Source organism: Lepisosteus oculatus, chromosome 26 (genome assembly GCF_040954835.1).
Source record: "Lepisosteus oculatus isolate fLepOcu1 chromosome 26, fLepOcu1.hap2, whole genome shotgun sequence".
Lineage (NCBI taxonomy): Eukaryota > Metazoa > Chordata > Actinopteri > Semionotiformes > Lepisosteidae > Lepisosteus > Lepisosteus oculatus.
Genome location: NC_090721.1, coordinates 9,371,814 through 9,385,195, shown reverse-complemented (window position 1 = coordinate 9,385,195; position 13,382 = coordinate 9,371,814). Strand labels below are relative to the sequence as shown.

The following is a 13,382-nucleotide window of genomic DNA, read 5'->3' as shown; positions in this document are numbered from 1 at the left end:
AAGTCACATTGGGCTTGTAAGAAGCAGAGCAAATTTTGCACAAAAAGGGCAACCAGCTTAAGTGTCATTCAATAGTTTTACATCTTAGTGCCTGCCCATCACGGCAGTGTTTCATTAAGCAGGAAAACCGGATTAGTGAAGGTTTTAATAAAAAAGGAAAAAGGGATTTCTGCCATGCTGAACCACAAAGAAAGCGGGTTTCTTGGACAAGACTGACAGGAAGCACCAGTTTCTGCTTAACCTCTTCGTATTCACTGGCACTCTCAGCTCACAAAGAACATCACTAATGCAGTCGGCAAATATTTACTGGAGAAAGGATTGTACACATTGGCCGAGTAACTGAAAGGATAAAATAAACACACAACACTAACATTTCTACACAGAAAACCTGGTCAGCATGCAATTATTTACACCACGGCTAATCATATTCATCATGGCTCCTGGCAGGAATTGATCAGGCACTGGGCACAGCAGATAAACGAATCATATTTTATTTCAAAAAAAGAAACCATCATTCAACCTGTTCATAGCACATTGGCCACCCCCTTGGTTCTGGAGGACAGCATGGCCATCACAATAAATAATTTCACAAGGAGAAATAATACAGACAGGATATTAAAAACGAAGAAATAAAACTGACATTTGACAGGTTCAAATTAAATGAAACTTAAAAAGGTTCAAACCGCTCATGCTGCCCCACCACTGCCCCTCCTACAAAAACACCAACCCCTTTTCGTTTAAAAAAAAAAACCCCGAAACGGCATCTTGTATAAACCCTTGACATCGCTTTTGCAAAATATGGTTACAAAAATTGTCAGTTCTCTTAAAATCGCTGTAGTAGAAACGGATTAAATGAGGATTTTGTCAAGAATAAAAAGTACAGAAAATGTGCTTTCATCCTTTTTTTATACATTAGCATACATATATATAATATATTAAGAGCTTCTGTGGATCTTTATGCTATAGCTCTGGTGTTAACAGCTGTATTGCACAAGGCTGTTACCTCTTGTCAGCAACTCACAGCGTGTCCCAGCAACCCCTTCCTCCCAGGATGCCTTGCTGCTGGCCCTGACGCAGCCGAGATGCCACGCTCGCACGTTTACAGAATCTAACCCCGTCAGCTGGCACCTGCACCAGTCCAAGCCGTTTCAAAGTTCAGATCTGCAACAGTCCCGACCACGGTTCAAAAGCCCTCTCTCCATCCCTCAGCGACAGAGAGAACAGATTTCCGGAGAAACCCGTATCCGTGGCCCCGCAAGGGGCCCACTGTTCACAGTTTGTCACATGACGAGTTTCCAGGCTCAGCTAGTTTTGTCCCCCTCCCCCTCCCCACTGCCCCCCCCCTCCCCACCCCTTCCTGGAGACCAGCGGTCATTTTCAAGAGTGCAGGATACAGTACAAAAGTGGTGTGTGCAATATCTTCCAATGATCGCTTATTTCCTTTCTGATGCTTTGTGTTCTGCAGAGCAACAAAAAATACATCTGGATATGTGAACAACCTCATGCTGTTCCATGGCTTCTCCTTCCCACGTTTCATCCCCAGTTTTCAGTTTTGGGATCAGCTCTGATCTTTGTGACAGTACCTGGCTGTACATTAGCAGCTGGGCTGGCAAACATATGCTAAATCCCTTATCTAAGAATCAGATGTGAAACGCCTGGACCTTTCCTGGCGTCCAGGCAGACTGGATGCTGTCAGCGGTCAGTCGCCTGGCGTTTCTGCCAGCCGGCCGCGCTCCAGCCTCTCTTCGACTGCGGGACACGGAACGAAACGTCCACAAAATTTCACATCTCATTCGTTGATTGAAACTGTTCACCGGGAAGAAGAAAAAACAACACAGAATTCTAAGATGGAAAACCAAGCGGCACCCTGTCTACAGAAAGTCACACTGGACATGACCCCATGTAGACCAAAGCAAGGAATGTGTATGTGTATTGTGCATTTGTCCAGTATTTGTTAAACCATTCACAGTCGCAAGAGTTTCTCTCTACTGAAATTGTTTCTGCTCCACTGCACCAGTCCCACCTGTTTCAAAGTTCAAATCTGCAAACAGAACTCTTATTGAGATTGTAGGTGGCCTTCCATTGGCACCTTAATACTACTGCCTATCCCGCGGTCATCCTGAATAGACCACACCAGCAGGGGAACAGAACAGAGCCCTGCTCAGTAACAGAGGAGGTTTAGGTCACAACTAGCGCTTTTGTGAACCACTCCTCCTCTCCTCTCCTGAGGGTTTTGTGTCTCCTCAGCAATGTCTCACAGACATTTTCTGTGGCAGGTCAGTAGAAAAGAGTTAAAAGAATGAAGAGGCACTCCTGAATCACCAAGGTTTTCCATTCTAGATTGAAAAACCCCCACAATGGTCGCGAACCACACACATACAGCACCTCTAGGCAAAGAGGCAGCTATGAGGAAGGCTGATGTTACTCTGCTTGGGGTTCTGCCCTGGCAGCTGATACAGCCAGCCTCTTGGGCTGCAGTATCTTCTAGGGAAGGGGCTGGACAAGCTCTGTGCAGGAGAGCCACCGTCCACACTTGAAGAATTCGAGGGACAAGTCCTAATTTTCCGAGTTTGGGCTGACCAGCTCTGCGCGGCTCTTAAGCGATGATCTTCTGAGGAATTTCGATGGAAGCCTTGAGGAAGATGGCATTGTCCCGGATGTAGTTCCTCTTCTTGATCTCCTCGTGGGAGATGAACTTGGGGTAGCCGAAGCCCAGCGTGCTCTCGTCCAGAGAGTTCCGGGAGCTGCCGGGCTTCTGGAAGTTCTTCCAGTTGGGGTCGGGGTTGAAGGTCTCGGTGATGTGCTGGGGCTTGGACAGCGAGGGGTCGCTCTGGTCCAGGATGGAGAAGGTGACCTTGTAGGAGAAAGGCCACTCCAGCAGGCTGTCGTACTCGCCGGGCAGCACCCGAATGTAGATGGAGAGGTGGGTGCCCTCCCCACTGCCGTTACCGTTGAGGAAGGCCGACACCTGCAGCTTGTAGCCGTACTTGTGGGTGTAGAAGGGGGGGCTGAAGAACTCGTAGTTGTTCCTGAGCTTGGCCTCCTGCAGCTTGCGGGAGTAGTCGGAGATCTTCCAGATGAGCACGCCGTCGTGGCTGACCGACAGCTCCTCCATCTCGCGCCGCAGCTCCTGGATCTCCTGCCTCTGCCGGCTCACCAGGCTGCACATCAGGGTCAGGTGGGCCTTACTGGTGTCCTCCAGGTGCCTACCCATCGCCACCTTGGGGCACTGCCAGAGACAAAAGAAAGGCCCAGTGTGAGGGCTTGCCCTGCATCGTGGGGCACCTGCACGCCCCCATCGGTCTGCAGCCCTAGCATTGTGGGTAAAACGGTCTGAGAACTTGACGTGACCAGTGGCAGCACCAACGTGTCTTGGCGTGGGATGAAAAGAGCTTGAAAAATGGAATTGTTGTAAGTTTGAAAACAACAATAAAGGTGTAATATGAACATTTCTACCATACAAAAATAAAAGCACATGCAGGAGAAGACGACAGATTCTTTTTTCCCCTAAAAAACAAACACATTTTTGAAAACTCCTTACTGCTCCGCTGCAGGGGTTTGTAGTTTTTAAAGTGGTGCCGAGATGCAGGCACAGCTAAGCGAATCAAGAGCTAAGCGGACCAATCTCCTGATGGAAGAGGAATGATGCCCTGGCGCCGGAGACTGACCCTGTGCTTGCAGCCGGCGTCCTTGAACGGGCACAGTACCAGGGCACTGCCGCAGCTCTCCTTCAGATGGCTGGCCAGATCCTCGCGGGGCACGTTGAGGGCGTTGCACTGGTTTGGGCACTGCACTGGAAACCGAGGGCAATGGTACTGGTGGTTCTGAAGGTGGATAAAAAGATCATCAATACTCCTTAGATCACACAGACATTTCCCACTCCTGTTAACATCAGTCTTTTAACAGGAAACACCTTCAAGGAGCCTTTAATGAAGTAAAACATGTCAGATTAAATAAGTCCATTTAGAACAGAAGTGGATCCTATCCTGGGGCCCATGTTTGCAATCCTACTCATCTCTTAACAAGCTGGCAACTTCCTGAATTGGACTGAATGAACGGCTTTGAGCCCAGCTCATCAGTGTGCTCCTGCTTTAATAAAGAGTCCCAGAAATCCTGCAGTCACGCTGCACAGCCCCGTGGAGACCACCTCTATCTCCGTGCACCAGCAACCACACTGGCTGCGATTCTGTGCACACAGGTGCTGATCAGAACGCGCCAGCCAGGGCAAACTCAGGCGGACTGGCACGGCGCGCGAGGCACTGAATGCGGCTTTTTCTGACGCGCCAGTGGGCGGCGTGCCATCCGTGCCCACAGGGGGCGGCAGGCACAGGGAGGGAGTGTTCCCGCAAGAGCTGGGAAGAAAAAGCTTTCACACAGTGACTGGTGGAACACTGCTCCCTTATCCCAGGCTGGGAGAAATAAATGAACAAAAAACCCCCAAGCCTTCCCATCAGTGACAGTGCTGCACAGTGAGGCAGGAAGGAGACCGGAGGTCCATATTATACAGCCAGAGTCAGGCCACTGTGGATCACTACGGCGCTTACACTGAGCTCAACACAGCGCCAGCGAGGAGAAAAAACAGTCGTCTGTTCAGACCAGTTCAATGGGTCACCTGCTGCTTTGCTTTGGGAATCGAATGAATTAACAAGGTTCTTGCAAATTTTCCATCAGGAACCATGGTGGGTAAGCTTCGGAAGCATAACAGGGTCACAGTTATATTGAAGACTGATTTTGCTTTGAATATATATATATATTCCCCTATTGAGCCATTGCTCCACTGTTACAAAGTGCAGGGATGCGATGTGCTATTAGCACAGACCGTGTACTAGATGATGAACAATTCGGTTGCCCTTGCACACGAGTTAACTTCCTTTTGTCAGGCTCTTGCTGACCTGGATGGTGTCGTAGACGAACTCCTTGCCGCAGTACTTGCAGGGCTGGGTGCGCTTGGGGCACTCGGCCAGGCTGTGCTGGGACAGCAGCCTGCGCATCATGCGCGCTCCACACTTGTTCTCGCAGTACACACTCTCCTGCGGGCAGATGCCCTGGTGGTTCTGGAGGAGAGAGGGGGACAAAAAGGGGGTCACGCCCGAGCCTGGCACCCTCCAGAGCCACCCACACCCCCCCTCACAAGTCGGCGCCCCCGAGATACCCTCCCTTGCAGAAATAAAAGTGCAAAAAAACCAACTGTGCATCTTCGTAGGCCGCCATCCTGCAGCTGATAGGCATGAATTTCTAAAGGGGTTTGGTGTATTTATACTGGAAAACATTATCCAGTACTGGAAAACATTATCCAGTACTGGAATGTATATTGTACTGGAAAAGCGTTAAACTTGATAACCTAACGTCTTCCAAGACGCTGCTGATGGGATCTTATATTGATGATCTATTCACTGGTGAGCTGGCTAACTTGGCGAAAGCCCTTTCTCGTGTTCAGGTGCTGCCGTTGCCAGTAGCTGTCGTGTGCAGTTCAGTTAGCAAATAAAAAAAAAGCAGAATTCCTGAAACCAACCGCTGAGAACAAGAGCTCACACAGCAGGTTAAGTCTCCGCTGGAACACAGATGGCCATGTTTTTAGCCCGTTTCTCATATCTAGATATATACCGTACTCTGTGGCTTTTGGGGAGAGCAACTACTGCAGTTTTGGCAGGGAAAAGACCAAACGGCACAGAGCTGACAGGCAGTTTGCTTTCTTTCAAAACAACGTTGGGTATAAAAGGGAATTTTAAAAGAAAACAAGAGTTCATTAAACGTAAACTAACTTTCGGCTAAAAATACAGTCTGAGAAAATATGTTAAGGGAGGCGTAAATGTGGCTGGGGATCAGTTCACAACTAGACTGAGTGTCCCGAAACTGCTCTGGGGCCACAATCCCAGGCTTTGTTTCCAGGTGTACAAGAGCAGCCCTGTTTTTTAAAAAAAAACACCACCCTCTTTCCTAGGAAAAAAAAAAATAAGAAAGAAGTGCAAATGCTGGGCTTCCTGAGGCTTGAATCCATCACAAGGGAGGCCTTTCATTCAAGAGAGGAGCGTGACAGAGCGAGATTTGCTGGTCAGCGAGTTTCCCCAGCAGGGCTGAGACCTACTGACCACTGGCCCAGTAAGACATTTATCAGCCCCTCTCACTACAGCACAGCAGATATACAGACACCTCTGAACAGAGCCACTCTGCAACCCTCATTAATTAATTCACAAGTCAAATTCAATATTCTAACAGCCACATCCCTTAGTAGGTCCCCAGAGTAGGTCTGGGGCACAGGAGCGCAGTTCCAGCCCATCATAGGTCTATACTTTACCAGGACTCTTGTCTCATTGAGCTGGAGCACCCCTATGGTCTTCAGCAGTTAAGGGTTTAAAAACCTGCAGGTCTGTGGACCTCAAAGATCAAAGCTGGCACCTGTGGCTCCTCGGATCTGAATGAAAGCACAGCCGCATGGTTTCCGAAGAGGTGACTGTTCTGCTTTTATTCCGGGCAAGATTCAACAACTCTCCCATCAGAGTAGAAAAGGAACGGTAACTCTGTACTGGGAAAGATCTGCTCACCTCATTGTGTCGCTTGCACAGCTCACACCTCTGCCCTATTCCTGTGGACACATGCACCAGTCCTTCCCATGTCCCTACATATACTTTTGCAGATTGATTACCAGCATTATCAGCTTCCACGTTCATGATGCATATCACTACAGTGACCTGAGCTTTGCGATCCCCAGTTCTCACCTCGTAGGCCTCCCCGGTGAACTCATTCCCGCAGAACTCGCACTTGACCTTGCGCTTGGGGCAGTCGTGCTGGAGGTGGTCCGGCAGGTCCCTCCTGGTCAGCTTGATGGCGCAGCGGTTTGGGCAGGGGATCACGTTGAACGCGCAGGTGGAGAAATGACTCTGGACAGACGGGGAGCGGAGAGGCTGGTCAGCAACAGACCCCTCGATATGTCAATAGGGTCGGCTAAGAGACAATTAGTCAACCGGAGCGCTCAAGATGGGAGGTGCTGGGGGTCAAACACTGAGAACTCCATCCAGCAACACGATGCAACAATTAAGCAAGCTGTGTCTCAATTGCAATAGGCATGCAAGTGCAATAGGATGCCGGTTACGATGCAAGAGCTAGGTCATGCACAGTGAGGAGCAGTACGTCGTGCTGACCGCTGGCCTCTCTCTCACCTGTAGCTGCTTCATCTGCCCAGTCCAGCGGCAGCCCTCCTCGCTGTGGATGCAGCGGATGGACAGAGACAGAATCTGCTGCTCCAGGTCAGGGTCAGGGTAGATCTGGAGGAGAGAGCAGCAGAACTGCCATCAAGACAAGCCCAGCTGTGTTGCAGTCGCCATTTTACTCCCTAAACCCTAATGCACCTGGCGAATTTCTGCAGGGAGAGCCCTGGGCACACAGAAACCCGGAGGTGTGGAATATGTTTGTTTTTTTAAAGTAGAAACATCTCATGAGAAGCAGCCTTTTCCAGCTTGACGGTAACAGAATAGCTTCTTTCCTGCTAATGAAACGGCAAATCGCAAGGGCTGCTGACAGGAAAGCAGCATTTCTGAACCACTAAGCCTCACGTGGCAGTGGAGCTCCCCAGAAAGGCCTTGGATGGAGACGCCAGGGTCACCTTGTCCACCTCTGTCAGACCTTCTCCGTGGCCCGAAGCAGCAGGGAGTCAGACAAGGACATGTTGTCACGGACTAGCGCCGCAACAGTCCGTATAGCTCGAAGCTCCCATGTCAGATCGTTTTAATACACGTATCTGAGACCCCGCACGAACCCAGAGGATGAGACGGAGGAGAGCAGGAGATGTGCCTGCACTGCACTGCAACAGGAAGAGCCAAATCCATTTATCCAATCAGGACCAAATCCCCACGGACTCCAATGGCAGAGTGATCACTGCCGACTGGATCACTCAGATCCAGAATCCCTTTTCCACTTGCGCTCTTGGAACTAGTATGTTGTGGAGAATGAAGACGGTTTTAATAGGTTTCCAGGAAAACTTGCATCATAGTTTTAGTTCTTTTGACTTGGCAACAGTTTTTAAAGCTGCCCTCAGGAAATTTCCAGTTTAAGGTCTGAACCAAACCCCCCCCCAGGCGCCGCGCATTTCCAGCAGTACACCCTCCAGTTGCACAGGAGCAGGGCCAGAGGGTAACAAGTGTTGCACTAAGCTGCTCAGACGTCTCCACGCAGCTTCAGAGCCTGTTACAATGACACCTGCGCTGTGGGAGAGTCTCCTGCCCAAACTCCACGGGAAAGGCAAGCTGTGGCAATTTAATGAAAATAACCCCAACACGCGCCTGCTGTTCCAAGTTGGAGACTTGGCTTAATCGCAGCTGCGTGTTCAGGATTTATTCTGATAGCAATCAGGAGCACCTGAGCTCAGCCCAACCCTAATTTAAGTTCCCCTGCATGAATAGGACACTTTTATTTTGTAACAATCTATTAAATGATGACAAGGAGCTGACAGCTGAATATGAATCATCATCTTTGTAGCGTACACTGAAGATCAGTCGTGCGGTCAGTATTTTTAGCCGTGTTCAGCTCTGGCTGGAATCACAAATTGAACAAGAGTTGTCACACAGGGGAGACTTTTCACAGAGATGGAAGGCGGAGAGTGATTAAAATCTCAATGAACTTTTTCAGCCTGGACCCTTGCTCAGAACAGGAAAGTGGAGATGAATACAGAATTAAGCCTGGTCTCATGCCCTGGTCAGAACAATCCGACTTAAATGCCCCTCTTTCACTACGAGCTCACAGAGGACCCGAGGCTAGGCTTGGAAAGCGGATAAAATATTGCAAAAACAAAAAGTTTAATTAAAGCAACTTGGATTTGGAATTTCCTTTTTAGGAACCGATCATAATTAACCATGTATAATTTTAGAAAGTAACGTGCAGGCTTTAGTTCCAGAATAGTGTCTTGAAAAGGCAGCCAAATTATTGTAAGCAGATAAGCCTAATGCCCTTGTGTTATTCTTTCTCCACTATAATGAAATCCTAGAAAACTAGAGAAGTCTTTGATTCCAGCTGCCAGGCTGAATCTTGCTGCAAAAATACCGCCTTTTGCAGGCGGAGAGTCTGCAGATGAAAAGATCATTCATTTAAAAAAGAGACACCAAGACATTAGCAGTGGGAGAGAAGGGGACAGAGGGGAGAGATTCTCAGCACAGCCTGTCTGACAGCAGAGACAGCTCTTGGGAAAACCCATTTAATGTCGGCCTATAATTTCGACTTCACTTTTGCAGAAAAGGCTGCTTGGCTCTCCGGCGATGGCGGTACGCCCCGTGCCGTGAAAAGACAGGTGAACCAGCAAAAAACAAAGTCTTTAGTTCGCCAGGCAGCCAGCTTCTCTTCCTGTCAGGTTTTATAGTCCAAGAAAATTAAATCTCTTGTGGCCATTCACTTCTGCAATTGAAAGAAATGGTGTTGGATGGCTCAGGGCCTGATATTTTTATCCCGATCTTTAGTGTGGGGCGAACCGAATTTCTGCAGAAGCATCTTCAACTTCAGCATGAAGTAAGCTAGGCTCTTCTTCCGACATTAACTTGGCTGCTTGGGTGAGTCTCTTAATGAACGGTGTGGATAGCCTTGAAATCACGGCCACCATCTCTTAATGGCTGCTAGCTTCTCTGTGCATTGCTGTAATGTATTAATGACCACAAGCCCTTCATTTACCTGCTCTCTCTATTATAGTAGTCCGCAACACTTCCTTTGGAAATAGTGAACAAGCCTACAAAAGTAAGCTGTTTTGTCAGCTTTGAGAATGCCCAAACTGCTGGCTTGAGAGATACCCTCTCCCAAACGGCAGGATCCCCAGTCTAAAGGTCCCGAAGACACTGCTATTACAGCCTTTACCTTTGCATAGTCCAGAGGCAACTGGTCTTCTGGGCATTTAAACACACCCTCACTGCAAAAAAAGAAAAGAGAAGAAATAAAACATCAGGTCGCAGTTTAAGTTTGAGTCTAATCTAGACACAAAGCTTGATCTAGAAAAGATCAAGCATGTTTCTCCAAACGAGCACTCTCTGTTTTCGCCCTTCGCGGTGCGGCCCTGCGGCACTTGTCTAAAGCCAACAAGCAGACTTCTTGGCCAGAAACGTCAGGAACTCGTCAGAACCCGAGGTGGCCGCAGCTAAACGGAACAGAGACCGTTTATCCAAGTGACGCAACCGCACAGGGTGTAAAGGGCACGAGAAGTCGGGAAACCCTTGGACCCTGGGCTGTTTCCAGGGAATAAGCCAGCCCGACTGATGATTTGGCCTTCATTTCATACAGCGCCTCTTCGCAGGCTCACAACGTGGGGCTGCAAGAGGGCAGAGGAGGCTCGCGGGCCAGGTGGAGGCCAGGGGTCCGGCAGCCCTGCTCAGCCAGCCAGGAGCGCAACAGCTCAGCAGGCCCGGCGAGGTGGCTTTTTTTCTGGGCCGTTGCCTTTTATGTTTTTGTCCTTTTCCTCCCCCATCTCTCCCAGGATTTATTTCCACAATTACACGGTTTTATTACTGGAAACGAGCTGAAGCAAATCCGAGCAAGGCCGCAATACAATCTATAATGCATAAAGGGCTTTCTCCCTCCCCTTAAGCTTTATTCTGTTCTGTTTGAAGGTCACAATACAAACGTTCCTTGATGTCTTCTGGGTTTTTTTTATTTCACTTAAAAGGGCCCTCACTCCTCTGCCCTGCCCCCTGCTTACACAGTTCACCTCACTCATCTCCCTCACTCTCTCATCTGTCCATCATTCTTGCTTTTCTCAAAGTGCCGATTTCGATTCTCGCATTGTTTTGTTTTTTTTCTCCACGGCTACAAAAGGACACCGCAAAATAAAAACACGCACAGCAGACTTCATCTGTCAGGAGAAGTGGGGAAATTGTATGCCACGTTTAAAACGCATACCAAGCCGAGGAGCTTAGGACTCCTTAAAACCGATTTAAAAAACCAAACTAAGGAGAATGAGAGCCCACTGATGCGCAAAAATATTTCTTGCCGATCGATGCCTGGGCCGGCACAGATTTATGGCGTAAAGCCGACGACAAAACATGAGGAGGAAACTCTCGATTTAAAGTTCAAATAAAATGCCGCTTTCAAATTAGCAACCCGACTGCACAGATTGGAGCCAATGCCGTGATCTTAAAATAATCCCCCCTTGCCCTTTCCGTGCAGAAGAAATCCGAGCCTGTGGAAGGGAAAGAGGCACTTTTAAAGAATTCCCGCCAGTCAGCTGTGCAACATTTGAACTTGAAGCACGTGAGAGGAGATCGGAACAGGAGTGCGTTTCCTACTAGCCCAGAGCCCAGCTTGACTGCCAGCGCTAACTGGAACAGATTACTCCTCTCTCATTAAAGTGATGGCAGGCTTCAAGTCCTGGGCGATGAGAGAGGCGTCACTCTGTGGACTTCCAGTCCGACGCTTCTAAAACCACTTTGATGTTTCATTCATGAAACCGGCTGGCAGAGGAACAGGGCCTCTGCGTTGATGCCATGATGAAATATTCACAAGGACGAATAACGAACGGGTGCGAGTGGGGGGCGGGGGGGGAGGGGTTGAGGTTCAGAAAGCACGCCACGCTTCAAAGCGACCAATACAGGGGGCAGCTTTCCGAACTGCAGGAAAGGGAGTGCTCTTGCCTATCCACGAGGCTGAGCAAGCTGGGCACGCTGCTCACTGACAGAAGTGCCGCTACAAGGTCTGGCACACACTCTGGGTGTAGTACCAGGAAACAGTGGCCAAACAGTACGTGTCTGAAACGCCTGACGAAGATCTTGAAGAGTAACTGTGCTGATGTTGCAATGTGGATTAGCGGTTCTGGACTGCTTGGGGGTTGCAGGTTCGAATCCTGGGCAGGAGGCAGCTACTGTACCATCAAAAGATTTTTAAGGCACGAAACCGTTACAAAATAACACGATTGGAGCCCAAGAGCAGAACGAGCTCTGAGATCACAGGTTCGAGGGGTATGGTGGGTTCATTCACCGGGTTTTTCTCGGTGCCTCTCTTCCACACAAGAGTGATCCTCCGGCAGGGGCCTGGGCTGCCCGAGAGGTGTTAACAAACGAGGGTCTCGAGGGTGGGCACGGTCGCAGGAGTCGGCCTGCGCTTCCTCCTTCTCCCGTGTGCGGTCGTGGGTTCGGCGCTGCACACTTGAGACGTGGAAGACTCCCCACCAGCGATTCCCAATCGGATGCGGGGAAAAACAACCAGCTGGAAATCCCACGTTTTACAGCACAAAATGTAACTAAAAAAAACCCAGCAGCCACCCCATCATCACACACGTCATGGGCATCACTCAGTCACACAGGTATGCGAGACTACTGGGACCAGAGACGCACTGTACCTCGGTTTTCCAGATTCCGCAAGCGGGAAACACCAGTTCCAACTGGATCCCCCTGCTCTCTTTAAATAACCCTTTCAGAGAAAAGGTAGAAGTTTAACTCTCGAATGCCTGAGGGGGCGGCCCTCTTCATCGCCTGACCTCGCGGTAGAAAAACAAACAAACCAGTGTGCCTCCAGGAAGTTTGGCCACAGACAGCCTTGGACACTGAACCTGCATTGTGCTGGCTTGGAGAATTCCACAGGCTGTAATCTGCAGGAACCCGGAAGAGTCACATGAGACAAAAGGCTACACACACCCCGGGCCATGTGATAGCGCACATGAGCAGCTGTTCCGAATCCCAGGCTCCACGGCTGTCAGCTCACTGGCTGTGAACCTCTCACTCTGTAAGGCTGAACAGAAGGTCTACACTGCCCAACACCCTGGTTAGCAGCAGGCTGTTACACCTATGTCCCCGTATCACCGTCATCTGTCCAAAACAACCCAAATGTCTCATTCCCATGCCACTTTTTCATTTTAAATCCTCCCGGCAATCATGCAGATAGAAAAGGAACAGACCCTAGATGCAACTTTCCAAACTAACTTCAGCCGACGTTCCAAACGACAGAAATCAAAAAGCGCTCATTCCATTTCTCTTTCCTACACCCGCTGTCACGGGCCAGATCGGCCCCTTGTGCCTTTTCTGTGAAAGGCTATTGAAGTTGGAGAAGAGGTGTGATTTGAATGCTGAGGCTTATGCGTGGGAGTGGGGGAGCGTGCTCAAGAAGGAGTGGGTGAGCGTTAGATGTGGACTTCCGTAACTTAGGGGGGGGAGTAGTGCTCAAGAAATCAGGATTCCCCGAGAAGCATGGACGACCGCTGTGCCAATCCAAGGAACGACTGTAAGGGGTTTGGTGCTGCAGCCGGGAGCAAGCGGTTTTGGAACCTGTGGCAGGGTCAGACACAGTGGATCAGAAGGGGTTCAAGTGTGGAGCTGCTTCAGCATGCGGAGGCCGCAAAGGAACAAGCAGAGATTTATTCCCTGCTGAAAAGAGAAGACAAGAAACAACGTTTTGGCTGTGGAGCCTTCTGTGGGTGTCGAGGC

General features: G+C 49.5%; 1 protein-coding gene across 2 annotated transcripts in view; it reads right to left on the bottom strand.

Annotated features, from left to right (window-relative positions):
* Window positions 1-475: 475 nt before the first annotated feature.
* Window positions 476-13,382, bottom strand: part of traf4a (tnf receptor-associated factor 4a) — a 38,907-nt gene continuing 26,000 nt past the window's right edge. For both annotated transcript variants that reach the window (XM_006640907.3, XM_015367804.2), the window contains exons 2-7: window positions 9,832-9,883; window positions 7,158-7,262; window positions 6,717-6,878; window positions 4,893-5,054; window positions 3,669-3,824; window positions 476-3,229 (exon numbers count right to left, since the gene is read on the bottom strand). In XM_006640907.3, coding sequence (XP_006640970.1) covers window positions 2,597-3,229; window positions 3,669-3,824; window positions 4,893-5,054; window positions 6,717-6,878; window positions 7,158-7,262; window positions 9,832-9,883 — 1,270 coding nt within the window. In that variant the 3' untranslated portion in view covers window positions 476-2,596. The remainder of the gene's footprint in view (window positions 3,230-3,668; window positions 3,825-4,892; window positions 5,055-6,716; window positions 6,879-7,157; window positions 7,263-9,831; window positions 9,884-13,382) is intronic.